General features: G+C 36.1%; 1 protein-coding gene across 3 annotated transcripts in view; it reads right to left on the bottom strand.

Moving 5' to 3' along the window:
- Nucleotides 1–566: 566 nt before the first annotated feature.
- Nucleotides 567–17,942, bottom strand: part of TMEM209 (transmembrane protein 209) — a 32,031-nt gene continuing 14,655 nt past the window's right edge. For all 3 annotated transcript variants that reach the window (XM_032869241.1, XM_032869233.1, XM_032869237.1), the window contains exons 8-15: nucleotides 16,839–16,910; nucleotides 14,886–14,982; nucleotides 11,679–11,804; nucleotides 8,413–8,510; nucleotides 7,283–7,397; nucleotides 7,089–7,186; nucleotides 5,757–5,830; nucleotides 567–2,280 (exon numbers count right to left, since the gene is read on the bottom strand). In XM_032869241.1, the coding sequence (XP_032725132.1) occupies nucleotides 2,226–2,280; nucleotides 5,757–5,830; nucleotides 7,089–7,186; nucleotides 7,283–7,397; nucleotides 8,413–8,510; nucleotides 11,679–11,804; nucleotides 14,886–14,982; nucleotides 16,839–16,910 (735 nt within the window). In that variant the 3' untranslated portion in view covers nucleotides 567–2,225. The remainder of the gene's footprint in view (nucleotides 2,281–5,756; nucleotides 5,831–7,088; nucleotides 7,187–7,282; nucleotides 7,398–8,412; nucleotides 8,511–11,678; nucleotides 11,805–14,885; nucleotides 14,983–16,838; nucleotides 16,911–17,942) is intronic.

Genomic DNA, 17,942 nt, shown 5'->3' with positions numbered 1-17,942 from the left:
GGGAGGTTAGGAGAGCGAGCCGGTTTCAGCAGATGTGAATTCCGTTCCAGCCACAGAGCGTCTGCGGAACATCCAAGTGGAAATGTCTGACAGGTCAAAGGAGAGCACCGCCGGAGCTCAGGAGAGACGTCCGGGCTGCTGCTGAACTTGGGAATCCAACGCAGAAAGGTGATAAATGAAGTTGTGAAGTGAATGAGATCTCTGAGGAAAAGAAGAGACGGTGAAACAGGACCAAAACTGATCTCTGAGGAATGTCCACATTTAAAGGATTTCTATTCCAAAGCTGAGTTTAGAAGTGCCACCCATAAGCCGCTCGTCTTCGCCACTGAAACAGCAAAGTGTTCCACAGAGCAGTTTGCGAAAGCCGAGCAACAGAGCATTGTTATGTCTCAGTGGGAACTAAATGATAAACACCTCGGTATGCTCCTAAAACAAACTGGCCTGAAGAAAAGGCTGATATTCATAGAGGAAAAATAGGATAAATGTACAGTGAACATAATCTAAAAGACTGGTGGACCTGATCCACAAGGATGAGTCAAGCAATGAAAAAAAAAACTTACGAAAAATTATCCTATAAGTAACATTTAATTAGAGAAAAGTAGATACTCATTTTAACACAAAGACCAAAGAAAATTTACCATATCTGCAGTGTTGAATCCCAACTAATTAATTCATCAAAGTACTTTCAATAAAGTCTACACTTAAATATAAGCCGGCTCAAACATGTGAAGACGGGTCAATACAGCAAAGCTAATGAGACTGTGGTGAGCCACACCAGACTCGAGTAGGCAAACAGCAGCTTTTCTTTCTTAGTGTGGATCCCTAGTCTTTTCACACGTAGATTTCCCATATATGGTATTTTCTTGACAGTCAGTTATAAAATAAAGTATCATAGCTTTGAATTTTTAGAGTAAAAGCTGCCTTAAGTCCTATAAAGAAAAAAAACCATTTTGTCTTATGTGTTATTAATTTTTTTCTCCTTATTCCCTTTAAAAATATGCAACTGGATAGTTGAACAGCATAACAAGTGTTCTTCCATGACACTTTCAACGACTTCTGAAATAGTACTTACATTTCAATATGTTCTTATATTTAACATGTTTAGTTGATTATTTTCTTCTAAAATATCAGAGCAAACATATTTAACATATATCAAAAGCAGTTAAAAGAAACTTCCTTTCTTTTGGACATAAGACCTTTTTAAAACAGAAACAGCTTTTTGAAAAACAATTTACAAATCATTAAAAATGGGCTACATATACAGGCCCAACAGGCAGTTACTCAAGAAGATACTGCTTTTAGTTGTTTTCAGGTTTACATAACGTGGCAGAAACAGTTTCTAGTAATAGACCAGAAAACAAATGCGACTGCTAGCCAGCTTTAGAGATTCTATATACAGATATATAAGAAAACAGTCAAACAAAACTTACAAACTTAGTCACTTCTTACTCTCCAAATATTCTGAACATACCTAAAAATTTTAAACAGATACTGTATGATCTTAGAGAACTCTTAAAAATAATGCAATATAATGGAATAGTCAAATTGAGTTATTAAAACCAAAGCAGCTGTTTCTTGATGTCTTCAGCCTTTTAACCTAAGGCCCAAATAGTTTAACGTTATCAGTTAACATTTAATCCGAGAGTTGACTTTATAAAATGTCAATACTGTTAAGCCTCTTTCAATAATATTTAAAAATACAATTAGACTAATACATTACAGAGAAGTTGATCTCCTTTCTTTAAATATGGGCCGTGGGCTGACTTGTAGAACAGTTAAACATAGAGATAAAAAAGCTGAATTAGCAATTTCCTTGTTTCTTTCCAAGTATTTACACCAGATAATGCAACTAAAAAAATGATTATTGCAGGGAAAAATTAGGGGGATGATTCTCATTTGTAGGTTACAATGAAAAAGGACTCAAATTTCTTAATGGAGGGGAAATTGCACTGTTTTGGGTCAGCAAATAGCTGAAGGGTTGCAGTTTTATAGGCAACTGAAAAATCTGAAAGGTCATAAAAAAAGTACAAGTAATGTCTTTTGATGTAGAAGATTTAGGACATATATTTACAAGGAAGTTTTATAATAGCTAATTTTTCGTTATATCTAAAGCGTAAGACACACATATGTATCTTATTTCAAAAGAGGAAGTGACTCAGAGATGCTTAGATTCAACTTCTGGTTCAATCATATAAAAGTCCAAATGTTTGGAATTAAATGAACCACTACTCGCCAAAAATCCACAAAATATTCACACCGGACAGACCAAGATTAACTCTCCTAAAAAAAAAAAAAAAAAAAAGTTTTAGTGGAACTGACTGCAAAGCATTTAAGGTTTTTTTTTCAAATAATGAAAACAGGAGTCTTGACAAGGAACACATATTTAATCAATGACATTTAATGCTATTCTGTAATGAGTTATGTTACATATGGTTTATCAGGTGAACCCTAGTAATAGTGATTGCTTTTTTTAAAAAAAGATTATTTATTTATTTATTTGACAGAGAGAAAGAGAGAGAGAGAGAAAGATCACAAGTAGGCAGAGAGGCAGGCAGAGAGAGAGGGGGAAGCAGGCTCCCTGCTGAGCAGAGAGCCTGATGCAGGGCTCGACCCCAGGACCCTGAGATCATGACCTGAGCTGAAGGCAGAGGCTTTAACCCACTGAGCCACCCAGGCGCCCCTAGTGATTGCCTTTTTTTTTTTTTTTTTTAAAGATTTTATTTATTTGACAGAGAGAGATCACAAGTAGGCAGAGAGTCAGGCAGAGAGAGAGGGGGAAGCAGGCTCCCTGGTGAGCAGAGAGCCCGATGCGGGGCTCGATCCCAGGACCCTGGGATCCTGACCTGAGCTGAAGGCAGAGGCTTAACCCACTGAGCCACACAGATGCCCCAGTGATTGCTTTCTTAACTGTGCTAAAAACCCAAATTTAGAACAAACGGATTTATGGGGTGTGGGAAAATTAATTTTTTGGTTGATCTCAATAACAATTACATCAGATAGAGTTAACCGAATAATTTTAGCAAGTAAGATTAAAGTATCAGTCAAATTTTAAAATAGAGGATACAGAGATGCTAGGTTTCTTAGAGAATGTTACCTACCTATTTACCTAATTCAACTTGAACTAGGGATTTACTAACTATTATGGATGTTTTAGTGAATGTGTATATGGGGCTTATTAATATAGCTTAAATTTAACCATACTGTATGTATAACAAAAAGAAAAATCTACTTCTACTCCACAGAGTACTACACCATATTCAAAGTACAAAGGGAAGAGAGGGCTATAAGCTAAATTACTCATCTAACAAAATAAGATATCAACCTCCAATGTCTTAAACTTAAGAATTAAGAGAGAGCTACATGCATCTATTATGTGGACCCATGACAGTAGTATTACAAGAAAAGGCTAAATGAGTTTCAAGTGGTTGCCTTTACCAGGCTTGGGGAACACAGGGAACTGCTCATTTCCATCAAGAACTTACAGCACTACAGAACTTTTAAAATTATGAGTTGTTAATTTTGATAAAAAATTAAAAAATATATATTACCAAAATGCCCTTCAAAAATATTTTTATATTCAAAATTATAAAATTTATTATATAAAATAATTTTAATATATTTATATTAAAAATATAACTGTTTTTTTCCCATTTCTTCAAAACTGCAAATGATAGGGGCACCTGGCTAGCTCAGTCAGTGGAACATGTGACCCTCGATCTCGGAGTTGTGAGTTTGAGTCCCATGTTGGGTATAGAGACTACTTAAAGGAAAAAAAAAATCTTAAAAAAAACCCTCAGAACCTTAATTCTGGCTTGCTTGTATAAAAGGATAAACATCTTTTCATGTTTATTAGCCATTTACACAACACTTTTCTGTGAAAGTCTTTCAGTCTATGACCATTTTCTGTTTTTCTTTTTTAAGGAATTATTACTTTTAAAAAAGATTTATTCATTTGAGACAGAGAGATGCAGAGAGAGAGAGCAAGCGTGCACACAAGCAGGGGGAGTGGCAGAGGGAGAGGAAGAAGCAGGCTCCCCGTTGAGCAGAGAGCCCGATGCAGGGCTCAATCCAGAGATCATGACCTGAGCCGAAGGCAGACACTCAACCATCTGACCACCCAGGTGCCCCTCTAACGAATTTATATATGCTCTTTGTATATGATGGATATTAGCTTGGATTTGCTATATGTGTTCCAATCATAATATTTTGTCTCAGTTTGTCATTTAGCTTTAAGATTTATTTATGGTTTATTTGCTGAACAGAACACTTAAATTACCGTGCAGTCAATTCTGCCTAGATTTTTTTTCCCTTTTGGAAGTAAAACATTCATCTCATTCCAGTAACTGCACAAATATCTGGCACTGAATTGATAATGTATTTGGATCAATCTGCTGTTTTATGGGCATGATTCCAAATGGACTATATTTGAGCTACTTGCTTACTTCCTTTATAGGAGAGTCATTTTTAACCATTTGATTGTTTTAGGATGTATTAAAAAGATTAACCAATCATAATTAAAAAGTTAGTTTCAAAGTTTCCTTTCCCTTGGTTAAGGAAAAAATCTCAAATAAATCATGTATTAGTTTTAGTCTAAAATGCTTCTTTCCCACATGTAAGTTACTCATTAAGAGAATATAAGCACTTCAAAAATTTTATCAGTTCTTTTTGGCCTCTGAGTAAATTATTACCCCACTAAGTACTTCTTCTTCTTCTTCTTCTTTTTTTTTTTTTAGGATTTATTGATTTATTTGAGAGAGGGAGAAAAAGAGAGAGAGCAGGGGGAGAGGCAGAGAGAATCTTCAAGCAGACTCCCTACTGAGCATGCAGCCCAATGTGACATGGAGCTTGATTCCACATCTATGAGATCATGAACTGAGCAGAAACCAACAGTTGTATGCTTAACCAACTGAACCATGCAGGTGCTCTCCTTAATAAGTACTTTGATTTTATTTCATTTTAAGTAAGCTCTATGCCCAACATGGGGTTTGAACGCACGACCCTGAGATCAAGAACCGTACACTTGGGATGCCTGAGTGGCTCAGTCAGTTAAGTGCCTGCCTTCAGTTCAGGTCATGATCCCAGGGCCTGGGATCAAGTCCTGCATCAGGCTCCTTGCTCGGCGGGGAATATATTACTAACATGAATTTCACCTCTTTCTTTTTACTTCTTATAAAATGTTTAAGGTGTCTATTAGAAAATTTAAAATTACGGGGGCTCCAGGCTGGCTCAGTCGGTAGAGTGTGCGACTCTTTTTTTTTTTTTTTAAGATTGTATTTATTTACTTGTTAGAGAGAGAGCACAAGCAGGGAGAGCAGCAGGCAGAGGCAGAAGCGGGCTCCCGCTGAGCATGGAGCCCGAAGTGGGACTCGACCCCAGGACTCTGGGATCATGACCTGAGCCGCAGGCAGATGCTTAACCGACTGAGCCACCCGGGCGTCCCTTGTTTTTAAATTTTAAAGTGGCAGGAGCCTGATGTAGATCTCAGAGTTGCTCGTCTGAGGGATGCGACTGTAGAGCCAATGACGCGGTCCAACAGCCTTTTCACCACTAGGGAAACGGAGGTTGGTGAGGAATGAAGGGACTTGCCCAAGAAACCAGAATTGGGTAGTGACAGAGCTGGGCTTATACTAGAAGCCCAATCTCTTGTCAGTCTACAATCCTTTCAGTACACAATGCTGCCTTCTGCAGAATCTTAACATAAGAAGAAAAACAATAAATACATTAAGTGCTTGTGTTTTTAAAGCATTAATACTTACCCAAGCATTCCTGACTCTTTGGTCTTTATGATGTAGAGGAACATTAACAATGTATGGAACATATTATTTCGGCCCTGGAACAAGAAGACAGCAAGACGTAAGCCAAGCCAAACAAAAAGAAAAATGCAGACCCCATCAATTCACATTCTACTAACTCAAGAATTCTGTGTAATTCAGACTTTCCTCTGCATGGATTTGGACAGTAACTTCAATGGTCCAAAACATTAACACTATCAAAGTTGAAATGTTAAACTCACAAAAAAGGAAATTAATATTCTCTCCTAGGAATTTGATGGAGAATACAATTTATGATTATAGTCAATGTAAAATTTCTTAGTAAAGAAGCTGGTAGAACTGGTAGAAGCTGCAGAACTGATGCTTGCAGTCAAGATTAAAATGCCTGAATGGAAATGTAAACTGGTACAATAATCTTTTGTATAAAGTAGTTTGAAAATGTATTTTAAAAGCCTTGAAAATATTGTGTAACCTAGAATTCCACTTTGGAACTTTAAGCTAATAAAATTCCCCAAATGCAGATAACTATATTCATAAAGATGAATACTCAGCAGTGTTTATGATAATGAAGAATTAGAATACCCAAAATGTCCCACGGTAGGGAAATGATTGAATAAATTATGTTATAATCTTACAATAAACTTTTTTACAGCCATTAAAAAGTGTTTCTATGGAAGCTTTTTAACGAGATTGAAAATTACGGTTTTTTAAAGTAATTAAATGAAGAAGTTAATTTTTTAAAAGGAAATAAAATTACATAAATATGATTTCAACCCACAAAGTAGCACAAAGACCAAAATGAAATTTACCAAAGGCAATACACCAAAAATGTTAACAACAGGTGCCTTTACGTAATGGAATAATGAGTGATCTTTCTTCTTTTTCGTTTTACTTTCCCAAGTTAAGCATATATTACTTTAATAGTTAAAAAAAGAGATATTCAAGAAACGCATTTTCCCTAATTTAAAAAGTTTACCTATTCCATAAACAAGAGACTCTAATTTATTTATTTATTTTTTAATCTTTATTTATTTATTTATTTATTTAAAAGATTTTATTTATTGATTTGACAGAGAGAGATCACAAGCAGACAGAGAGGCAGGCAGAGAGAGAGAGAGAGAGGGAAGCAGGTTCCCTGCTGAGCAGAGAGCCCGATGTGGGACTCGATCCCAGGACCCTGAGATCATGACCTGAGCCGAAGGCAGTGGCTTAACCCACTGAGCCACGCAGGCGCCCAAGAGACTCTAATTTAAAAAATATTATCAAAGCAAGTCATCCGTGACACTCTGTAATAGCAATTTCTACATTTAGAGGTACCTTTGGAAGATTGTAGACATGACGCTGGTAGATTAGCTCATAATGGGGAGGGTTGATAGCACTCTGATAAATGCAAAACACATTCTCATTTGTCACATCTGTAAAGAAAATATGCTACATTTAAAAAAAAGCCAACCTCTCTCTATACAGATCTCATGTGAAAATCTCAACGTATTCTTTTAGGAAGTTTATACCTGGTTTATTTGGTGTCTGAACAAAGTGCTGAGAAGTAAATGTTTTTCCATCAGGGTACTTCGGATGTGGAGGTAATCTGGAATCGAGGTAGGTGCAAAATACATGCATGATGATCTGAAGATGAGAAAACAATTTTTCAAAATCAGCATGAAAATCTATCATGGCTTTAAGCCTTTGTTTATAATGACTCCAATTTTTAAACTTTTCTCTATAGAGAAACTAGCAAAAATGCTTTCAAGTGGTTATATCTGCAAGATGAAATCTATAAAACGAAAACAGAAAAGCAAGACATTCCCAGTTTTCTGTTAAGTGGATCATTCATACCCATATAGTTAACACAAAAAATCAAGATAAAAATACAAATACATTCTCAATTTGAGTATCAGCACTTGAAACTTCATTTTTACATCTAACAGTCATTACAAAACAATGAAGAACATGATCTTGAAAAACTCTTAAATGCTCAAAAACATTATACTCTTTGATTTCAACAATCTTAATTCTAGGAAACTTCTCTTTTTTTTAAAGAGAGTATGAATGCTGGAGCACGGGGAGCAGAGGGAGGGAGAGAGAAGGCTCCACTCCCAGAATCTTACAGCTGATCTCATGACCCTGAGGAGATCATCAACTGAGCTGAAATCAAAGGAGTCAGAGGCTAAAGCGACTGAGCCACCCACGCTCCCCTAGGAATCTTTCTTAAAGCCATAATCCCAAATAAGAAAAAAATATGCATCACGATATTTCCTGCAATATTATTTAAAGCAGAAACCAAGTAATTCTCAAGCTTCTAGTTCCAATATAGAAGAACAGTTAATTGAGAGTGTGTAGTAATGAAAAAATACTTAAACACTGCAAAAGTTAAAAAAGAATACAAACTTTTACGTGTGGAATGATTACAACTATGATAAAAACATTAAAAAATAGTGCAATATAAGTAAAGGGAAAAAATGAAAAGAAAATACACCAAAATATTAACAGTGGTTAAGATGATGGTACAATGTAAAAATTTTTTTTCTACCTTAGTTTCTAAAATTTTTTTAATACTTATTTTTGTAATGGAAAAAGAAAAGTATATAAGTCCAATAACATGGAAGAATGTTAAACCAAAGAAAAAAAATTAGTGACTTACAGCAGAATCAGTGGGCAGGTCTGTATCCCACTTGCGTCCTTTGAAGTCTCCACCTCTATTCCATCGAAATGAACTCATACAGCCTCCCTGAGAAAGTTCTGGAGCAACAAGGGTGAAATTTAAAAAGCCAAAAAAAAAAAAAGAAAGAAAAAAAGAAAAGGAAAAAAGGCCAAGGTGCTACAATAAGGGAAGCATATCATCTGATGAAAACTCCAAATATAAAGAAACACAAGATATAAAAGAAATACACATTACCATGAAGAAAGAAGAAAGAATCAGACAAACTCAAAATGTGGGATAAAACTTTTGGGGTTTTCAATAAAGTCAGTGTCACGTAGGGAAAAAAGGTGGGCCAGAACTGTTTTGGAGAAAGTGACCAAAGAAAGATAAAACAACTTACAGTAATATGTGAGCCTATACTCTATTCTGGTTAGAAAGAAAGGATATGTAACATTCTTTGGACATTGGGAAATTTGAATATGAACTGTATATCAGATGATATTATAGAAATATTGCTAATTTTAAACATCTGTTAAGTGTATTAGAGTTATGCAGGAGAATGTTCTTATTTTTAGGAATTTGCATGCTGAAAAGTAATGATGTCTGTAATGAATGGCAGAGCAAAAAAAAGCGTGTATGTATATATGTAGAGAGAATCAATGAGAGCGAAATGTTGGTAACTGTTCAATCTAGAAGGCTTTGCTGTGCTTAAGCTTTTTTGTATATTTGATATAGAATATAATAATACTTTAAATACTTTATATGTACTTTGCATACATGTGTACACCTGTGTACTTTTTTGCATATAAAAATAACCTGCTATCTATCAGGCAATCTTGCCAATAACTGCAACCTGAATTTATAGGAAATATGGAGGACAGAGGATCACATAAAATTGCACCCCATGGGGACGTAGTCAATAAAATCCACACCATGGGCAACTCTATAGGAGAAACAATCCAATTTTTTTCAACAAATAAGTTGCAGGAAAAAACAAAAAGGATGGATAGGAAACCTATAGCTTTAAAGGAACTTAAATGCCTTTTTTTTTTTTTTAAGATTTTATTTAATTGAGGGGCGCCTGGGTGGCTCAGTGGGTTAAAGCCTCTGCCTTCGGCTTAGGTCATGATCCCTGGGTCCTGGGATTAAGCCCCGCATCGGGCTCTCTGCTCAGCAGGGAGCCTGCTTCCCCCTATCTCTCTGCCTGCCTCTCTGCCTACTTGTGATCACTCTCTCTCTGTCAAATAAGTAAAATCTTAAAAAAAAAAAAAAAAAAAAGATTTTATTTATTTGACAGAGAGATAGAATGAGCACAAGCAGGGGGAGCGGGAGGCAGAGGGAGAAGGAGAAGAGCCGGGTGTGGGACTCAATCCTAGCACTCTGGAATCATGACCTGAGCAGAAGGCAAGATGCTTAACAGAGTGAGCCACCCAGGCGCCCTGGTACTCAAATGCTTTATCAATCAGTCATACCATGTAATTATATTAGAATCCCAATTCAAATAATACCAGAAAAAGTAATTACACATTTTATGAGATGGCTAGAAATTCATACATAAGTTATATACTTCATGATATAAAGAAACTATTAAAAAATATGAGGTGTGATAATTGTACTGAGGTTATATATATATATATATTTTTTTTTTTTAAAGATTTTATTTAGTTATTTATTTGACAGACAGAGATCACAAGTAGGCAGAGAGGCAGGCAGAGAGAGAGAGAGGAGGAAGCAGGCTCCCCGCTGAGCAGAGAGCCCGATGTGGGGCTCGATCCCAGGACCCTGGGATCATGACCTGAGCCGAAGGCAGAGGCTTTAACCCACTGAGCCACCCAGGCGCCCCTGAGGTTATATTTTTAAAAGGCCTCATCTTTGAGACACATACAGAGCTATATATAATACGGAAAGGGAGGAGGCAGATGGGGATATGGATAAGGCTTGGGATGCCCAGGGACTGACGGCTGCAGGCACCAGGGGCTATGTCTAAAAGGCTTCAGCATACAGTTGTGTCTAGTTTTATGAATATCTGAAATCTTTTTTTTTAAGATTTTATTTATTTATTTGACAGACAGAGATCATAAGTAGGCAGAGAAGCAGGCAGAGAGAGAGGAGGAAGCAGGCTCCCTGCCGAACAGAGAGCCCGATCCCAGGACCCTGGGATCATGACCTGAGCCAAAGGCAGAGGCTTTAACCCACTGAGCCACCCAGGCGCCCCATGAATATCTGAAATCTTATAATAAAAAGTTTCCTAAAAGTCATGATAAATGATTATTCCTGAACCCTAGTCCAAACCTAGGGAAGAGAGGGGGCACCATAATGTTTTCAAATTAAAATTTATGATAAATCTGAAGAGTGAAATACTATTTCTAAAACTTGTTTTAGTGATGAGAACATTTTACAGTTTATCCAAATAAAAGCAGAGAAGCATAAAGAGAGACTGTGGTAATATCAGGAAGGCTAAATTTCTTGATTCTCAAGTCAGTCTCCTCAAAAGATCACATTATCCTCCAATAATCTGGACATAACAGAAAGACAAAGAAGCAACATATTAAATATGAATTTTAAGAACTGAAAGTCAGTTCAGCATGTTCAAACTATAAAGAATGTCACAGTGGTATCCATTCTTGGTACAGTAGAAAATGAGTGAAATGTTTACTTGAGCCCATGTAGCTCATATTTAAGTTTCCCTATACAGAATCAAATTAAATAATATATTCAAGGCTAACTACATCATTTTGACAATTCCCTTATTTATTTATTTGACACAGAGAGAGAGAGAGAGAGAGAGGAAGAAAGCGAGCACACAAGCAAGAGGAGTGGCAGGCAGGGAGAGAGGCAGAGGCTTAACCCACTGAGCCACCCAGGCACCCCTCCCATTTTGACCATTTTAAGCATATGAAATATAAAAACCAAAAGCTGTTCAAGAATAAGCCTTAATTAAGCCATAATTAAATATATATTTATAAAATATAAGATATTCAGTCTTAAAATTTTTTTTTTCCTTGTTACTTTTTTTTTTTGAAAGAGAGAGAGAAAAACTGTGCCTGAGTTGGAGGGGAGGGGCAGCGGAAGAAGCAGAGAGGGCATCTCAGCAGGCTCCACACCCAGTGCAAAGCTGGATGGGGTACTTGATCTCAATGACTGTGAGATCCTGACCTAAGCCGAAACCAAGAGTCACCACCAAGCCACCAGGCACCCCTCCTTGTTACTTTTATTTATAACATCTCAAAGGAGTGAAATTTTTTCCTTTTCAAATTACTAGTTACCTTTGATCCTTTCAAACAAGTACTCCTGATTTGGTGTAAGGTCCAGATACTGCACAATTGTATTCAAAGTTGGAATGAGAGGAGCTTTGACCAGAGCAGCTTGTTTCAAGCTAGTAATACTAGCCTCTGTTAAAAATAAAACACACAGAACAGATTATTCTTCATGTGGGTCTCTAAAAGAACTTAAAATGCTTTTTCCTCAATACATGTTGAAGGAATAAATGAAAGCAATAATAGTTTAACAATTTGCATTACCTACTTTACTTAGAATTTCTTTTTATCATTTCTGGCATGGTAGCCAGATTTATAAGAACGGAAACCACATGCATATACACACCAAAAGCAGCAGCCAAATCCATGCTGACAAATCTATAAACAGCTAATACACAAAATATTTTTGTGGGGCACGCAGAGAGATACATGAGAACTTTCAAAATCAGGTTGAGTTAAAAGTTGCCTGTTATGCCACTGATAAGCAGAAACTTTTTATGACCGTGATTTCTCTTAACATGAAAGACGACTATGCAAAGAAATAAACTAACAAATTTTCAGAATGTCTAACTTCAGTAGTAATACTTAATGCTGGGAAAAAGGCATTCTTCTGTGTGACATAGTTGCTAGAGCATAAACTGGTATAAGCTTTTTAAAGGGTTATGTATGTCAAAAGCCCTAATGCATTTATTCCTACTGAACTAACTCCACTTCTAAGAAATTATCCCTAAGAAATAATTACAAATGTACATAGATATTTAGATAAAAGATATTTACTCACAGCATTACTAATAACAAGAAAGGGCAAAAGCCCAACATTTTAGGTAATAAAGATAATAAAGATCACTTGAACACAACATATCATACATACAAAAATGAAGTGCAATCTAGCTACAAAAACGGTACTGGAGAATATTTAACAAAATAGAAAATTTGGGATGAAAGTAGGCAACAAAACCGTATGATGCCAATTTAATTAAAAATATGTACATATGGGGAACCTGGGTGGCTCAGTTGTTCCCTCTCTCACTGTTTCTCTGTCAAATAAATAAGTAAAATCTTTAAAAAAAAATGTACATATATGTTCCATGTTCCTTCAACTCTTATACACTTTTAAAGTTATAATGTTTTAAATAATGGTATAACATATAATTGAGACAGATATATACACTAACATATATATTATGTGTATACTAAAATATATATTGTATAACCAATATCAAATATAAGTATATAACTATATATATTAGTATACAGTTACATATATATAATATATACATATTATACATATATACACACACTTACATAGTGTCTACATATATATATATAGAGAGAGAGTGAGAGTTAGTTAGTATCATAACCAAAAATAATAACTGGTTTTGACTTAAAATTGATAGTGATTTATCTCTGGAAGCAGAATTTATGGTAATATTCTTCTTTGTGTACTTCTGTCTCTATTTTCCAGCCTCTCTACAACGAACATAATATACACTGCATTTGTAGTCACAAAGCAATGTAATTCTTTTTTTAAAAAGCATATCATACTGGTAAAATGTGAAAAATACACATTTTAATAGTTCCCCCTCTCCCCATTTTTATAGCTTTTAAAGAAAGCTCAAAGAGGACAGGCACTGGTTCAAACAACATCACCAAGATCTAGAAAGTAACCATTCTGGACTTTGGAGTTAACAGAGCTCTGGCCTCAAATCTCTGTTGTGTGACCCTGGGCAAGTTACCAAAGCTCTGTGTGTCTTCGCCTCATCCATAAATGGGACACTAACAGCTAGCTTTCAAGGTTAACGTGAGGGTGTGTAAATTACCTATGAAACATCTGGACATTCAGTAAATAGACACCTTTGGGATATACAATTCTACTCTTAGTCCAGAGGATAAAGATTGATTAAGACACCCAAAATAAGTAGAAAGTACTAATGTGCAATGCAAAGCACTAACTATTTCAAGGAGAAATTTATTCCCTAGAAAGAGGTGGTCGACTACGATATTCCTTATTTATTTTGAAATCTAATTACTTAACACTAAATAAATTATGGTATATATATTTTAGGCAAATTGTATGGAACCTTAACAGTTTTATTTTTTGCAGGTAAGAGAGTTGAAAATAGGTGATTTTAAATTAGCATTATTACACATTCTTTATGCTTTGTACAACTTTGGAATTAATCTCTGATAAGGGACATGTATCTAGAATATATAAAGAATACCACAATGATAAAGACAAGTGATCCAATTTAAAAATGGTAAAGAATTTGAAAAGATATTTCTCCTAAGAAGATACATGAACGGCAATAAGCACACGAAAAGATGCTCAGCACCAGTAGCCATCAGGAAAATGCAAATCAAAACCACAATGAGAAACTACTTCACATCCATTAGAACAACTACGATAAAAAGGACAGATAAGTATTGGTGAAGAAACTGTGTGAGAAGTTTGTGAGAAAGAGAAGTTGTGAGAAACTAAAACCCTCATACACTGTTGACAGGAATGTAAAATGGTGCAGCTGCTTTAAAAACGAGTCTGCTGTTCCTCAACAAGTTAAACATGGAGTTACCATATGGCTCAGCCATTCTACTCCTGGAGAAATTAAAACATGTCCACACAAATACCTGTATACAACTGTTCACAGCAGCATTATTCATAATAGCCAGAGCGTGAAAACAGCCCAAATGTCAGTCAGCGGATAAATGGGTAAACAAAATGCAACAGATCAATATACTAGGATATTATTTGACAATAAAAAGAAACAAAGTACTGATAATGTTGTAACACAGATGAACATTGAAAACACAGGAAGTTAAGCCAGTCACAAATGACAACAGACTGCATGAAACCACTTACGTGAAATATTCAGAATGGGTCTGTCTAAACTGGTAGTTGCCTGGGTTGGGGAATGAGTGATGGGGGAATGGTATGAAGGGTATGTGGGGTTTCTTTTCTGGGTGATGAGATATGAGATACTCTAAAATTGACTGTGGCTGCACAACCCAAACCTCTGAATTGTAGACGTTAAATGGGAGAAGTGTACGGCAAGCAAATTCTATTTCAGTAAAATATGTATTAGAATATATATATAAGAGACATTTAGTTTTGTCTTCGAGATAACAAAGAAGTTTTTAAATAGCCCGGTACGAAAAGAAAATTTCTACTTGGCAGATTCACCGACAGTAAATCAAATGCCGGGCTCTATTTTCACATACCTCCTATCTGAAGCTCAGGACAGCCCATTCGTCTCATCTGTGTGCTGACAGACTCCATCTCTTGTACGAGGGGCACTAATATTGTCTCATTGATCCACTAGGAAGAAACGAGGCAAAGATTTTACACACATAATTCCAAAGCATTTCTCAAATAATTATTTCCATGAAATGCTAAGAATATTTTTAGTCTTCTTGAATATTAACAGAGCATAATAAAAGAGAATGAATGCTGAAGTCCAGAAAGTTAAGCAAGCAAACTAGTAGAGTGTAAGTTAAGTTATAATCTTAAAGCATGTAGGCCTGCATTTTGCTGAAGGAGAATATAAAAATTTCACTTATATCTTTTCTTATCTTTTTTTTTTTTTTAAGATTTTATTTATTTATTTGACAGAGATCACAAGTAGGCAGAGAGGGAGGGGGAAGCAAGCTCCCTGCCAAGCAGAAAGCCCGATGCGGGGCTCAATCCCAGGACCCTGAGATCATGACCTGAGCCGAAGGCAGAGGCTTAACCCACTGAGCCACCCAGGCGCCCCTTCTTTCTTTTTTTTTTTTTTTAAGATTTACTTATTCATTTGACAGAGAGATAGCACAAGCGGGAGGGACAGAGGAAGGGAGGGAGAGAAAGAAAGAATCCCAAGCAGACTCCGTGCTGAGTGTGGAGTCCTATGCAGGGCTTGATCTGGTAACTGTGAGATCATGACTTGAGCTGAAACCAAGAGTCGGACGCTCAACAGACTGCACCACCAGAGCCCCGTGTTAAGTTTTTCTTAAATTTTTATGATTATGCTTAGCTAAAAGGAACTCATTTCACTTATTCATTCTTCCAACATGTATTCAATGCATTCCACTTACCAGCCACTCTTGGGCTGCAACAAAATTACCTAAGGGGTTCAGGACTATGTTCCCTTGTATCCCCTTGATGGAATTTTTGTTTAAGAAAGACATCCAGGCTTCTGGTTCAAGAAAATAGGCTGCAATTTTCATCACTTACTCTCGATACTCTATTAAAATTATAGTAAAAGAATAAAAGAGGAGCACAAGTGATTTCAATGATTTCTAGAAGATGTAGAGTGGATGCATGAATGCTAAAGGATGGGAGGGGAAGTAGTAGCAGCCTCTGCAGAATCTACATGGAGCCCTGAGTGGAGGAGGGCTCATGTGTCCTCAGGACATGGGACCTTCTAGTACCTTTCAGAGCAGGAAAGAGGCAGCGCTGAAAACAAGGGAACTCACTTGCTCTGGATGAGTCAGCCTTCCCAACCTCTAGGCCAAAGATGAGAGGGTTCTTCTCCAAAACAGTCAAAGAAACTGAAATATTCTGAAGTAGATTCTAGTATATATTACCTTCTCTGTCTAACAAAGTTCTTTGAGGCGATGACCTCATTCATGTCCCTCGCATTCTGGGTATATAATAGGTTCTGACAGAAAAGCTCTTTGTAAAAATAAAATGGAAAAAAAAAAAAGAAAGAAAAACTAAACTACTGGTGCCCGGGGTGGCTCAGTGGGTTAAGCGTCTGCCTTTGGCTCAGATCATGATCCCATGGTCCTGGGATTCGAGCCCCACCTGCTTCTCTCTCTCCCCTTGCTCATGGCTCTCTCTCTCTCTCTCAAATAAATAAATAAATAAAAATCTTAAAAAAAAAAATGAAAAAAGTAAAATAAAATTGAGCTGCTGGTAAAGGGAAAAAGCTCCTAATAACTAAATATATTATCCCTTAATCTACTCAAAGTAAATGGATTTACTAAATACAGAGAGAAGAAAAACCTGATGAAAGCAGACACCATAAGGTAAATGTGTTTATCCTTACACATGTGCCATCCATATTGTATTTTTAATAATAATTAATTCTGATAATTCTAGTTAGTAATTAACACCTCTAAATTATATTCTAATAACACACTTTGCATATTAAGAGGTACTAGTATTATCCAAAGAGTAATGTCAGAACTTACATTTCTGAACTTGGCAGTCCATGAATCCATATGATCAAGAAGTTGTCTATTCATAGTCACTCTTGCCCAAACCTATTAAAAATGTTTAAAATGAACAATCAGTGAGGAAAAATCCTGCCAGAAATTAGTCATTTTCTTCCACTCTCAAAAATACGTGGAAAAATATCTGAAAACTTCACAAACATTGATATTGATCTAATTAATAGTGATAATTTTCTAACTTCGCACTTGGTGGCTATTCATGCAGACACATCTTTAAAATTCCTTACACTGGTATGTTTCAAGAACATTCTCGCTTTTATGAACAAATAAAAATCTTATATTTGGTATTAAAATGATGAAGTTACAGACTGTTGAATATTCTAACCAAGTATATTTTATTATTTTTTTTAAAGATTTATTTATTTATTTGGGGAGGCAGCAGGGGGAGGGGCAAAAGGAAAGGGACAGACAGAGAAAAGCAGACTCCCCACTGAGTGTGGAGCCTTATGCCAGGCTGGATCTCAGAACTCTGAGATCACGACCTGAACCAAAATCAGGGGTTGGGAAACTTAACTGACTAAGCCACCCAGGCACCCCAAATCCAAGTGTATTTTAAAAGCAAGAGTCTTATGTATTAAGTACAAATAGATACTTGAGATATCTTTTTATAAATAAATGCAGAAAAATCTTTTAGGCAGGATGGTAATGTCAACTATGTGTTATAAAGAATAAAAGTGTACAATATAGATCAGCTTTAGTTACGACAGGTGTTCTCCACTATTTAATATGCACCAGATTTATGTTTCTAGCCAGTAAAAGTGAAGAATACAGGGGTGCCTGGGTGGCACAGTGGGTTAAGGATCTGCCTTTGGCTCAGGTCATGATAACCTGGGATTGAGCCCCAGGTCGGGCTCCCTACTGAGGGGGGAGTCTGCCTCTTTCTCTCCCTCTGCTCTTCCCCCTGTCTGTGCTCTCTCTCTCAAATAAATAAAACTTTAAAAAAAAAAAAAGTGAAGATTACAGAAAAAAAAGTTCCAGAAGTAGAAGAGACTTTCTAACAATCTGCTATCAAAAATATTAAGTCCTCTGGGGCAAATAATACCTTATATGTTAATAAAAATA

This window comes from Lontra canadensis, unplaced genomic scaffold (assembly GCF_010015895.1).
Source record: "Lontra canadensis isolate GAN:19392208 unplaced genomic scaffold, GSC_riverotter_1.0 scaffold2, whole genome shotgun sequence".
NCBI lineage: Eukaryota > Metazoa > Chordata > Mammalia > Carnivora > Mustelidae > Lontra > Lontra canadensis.
Note: the sequence above shows the minus strand (reverse complement) of the source record. Positions and strands in the feature narration are given on the sequence as shown.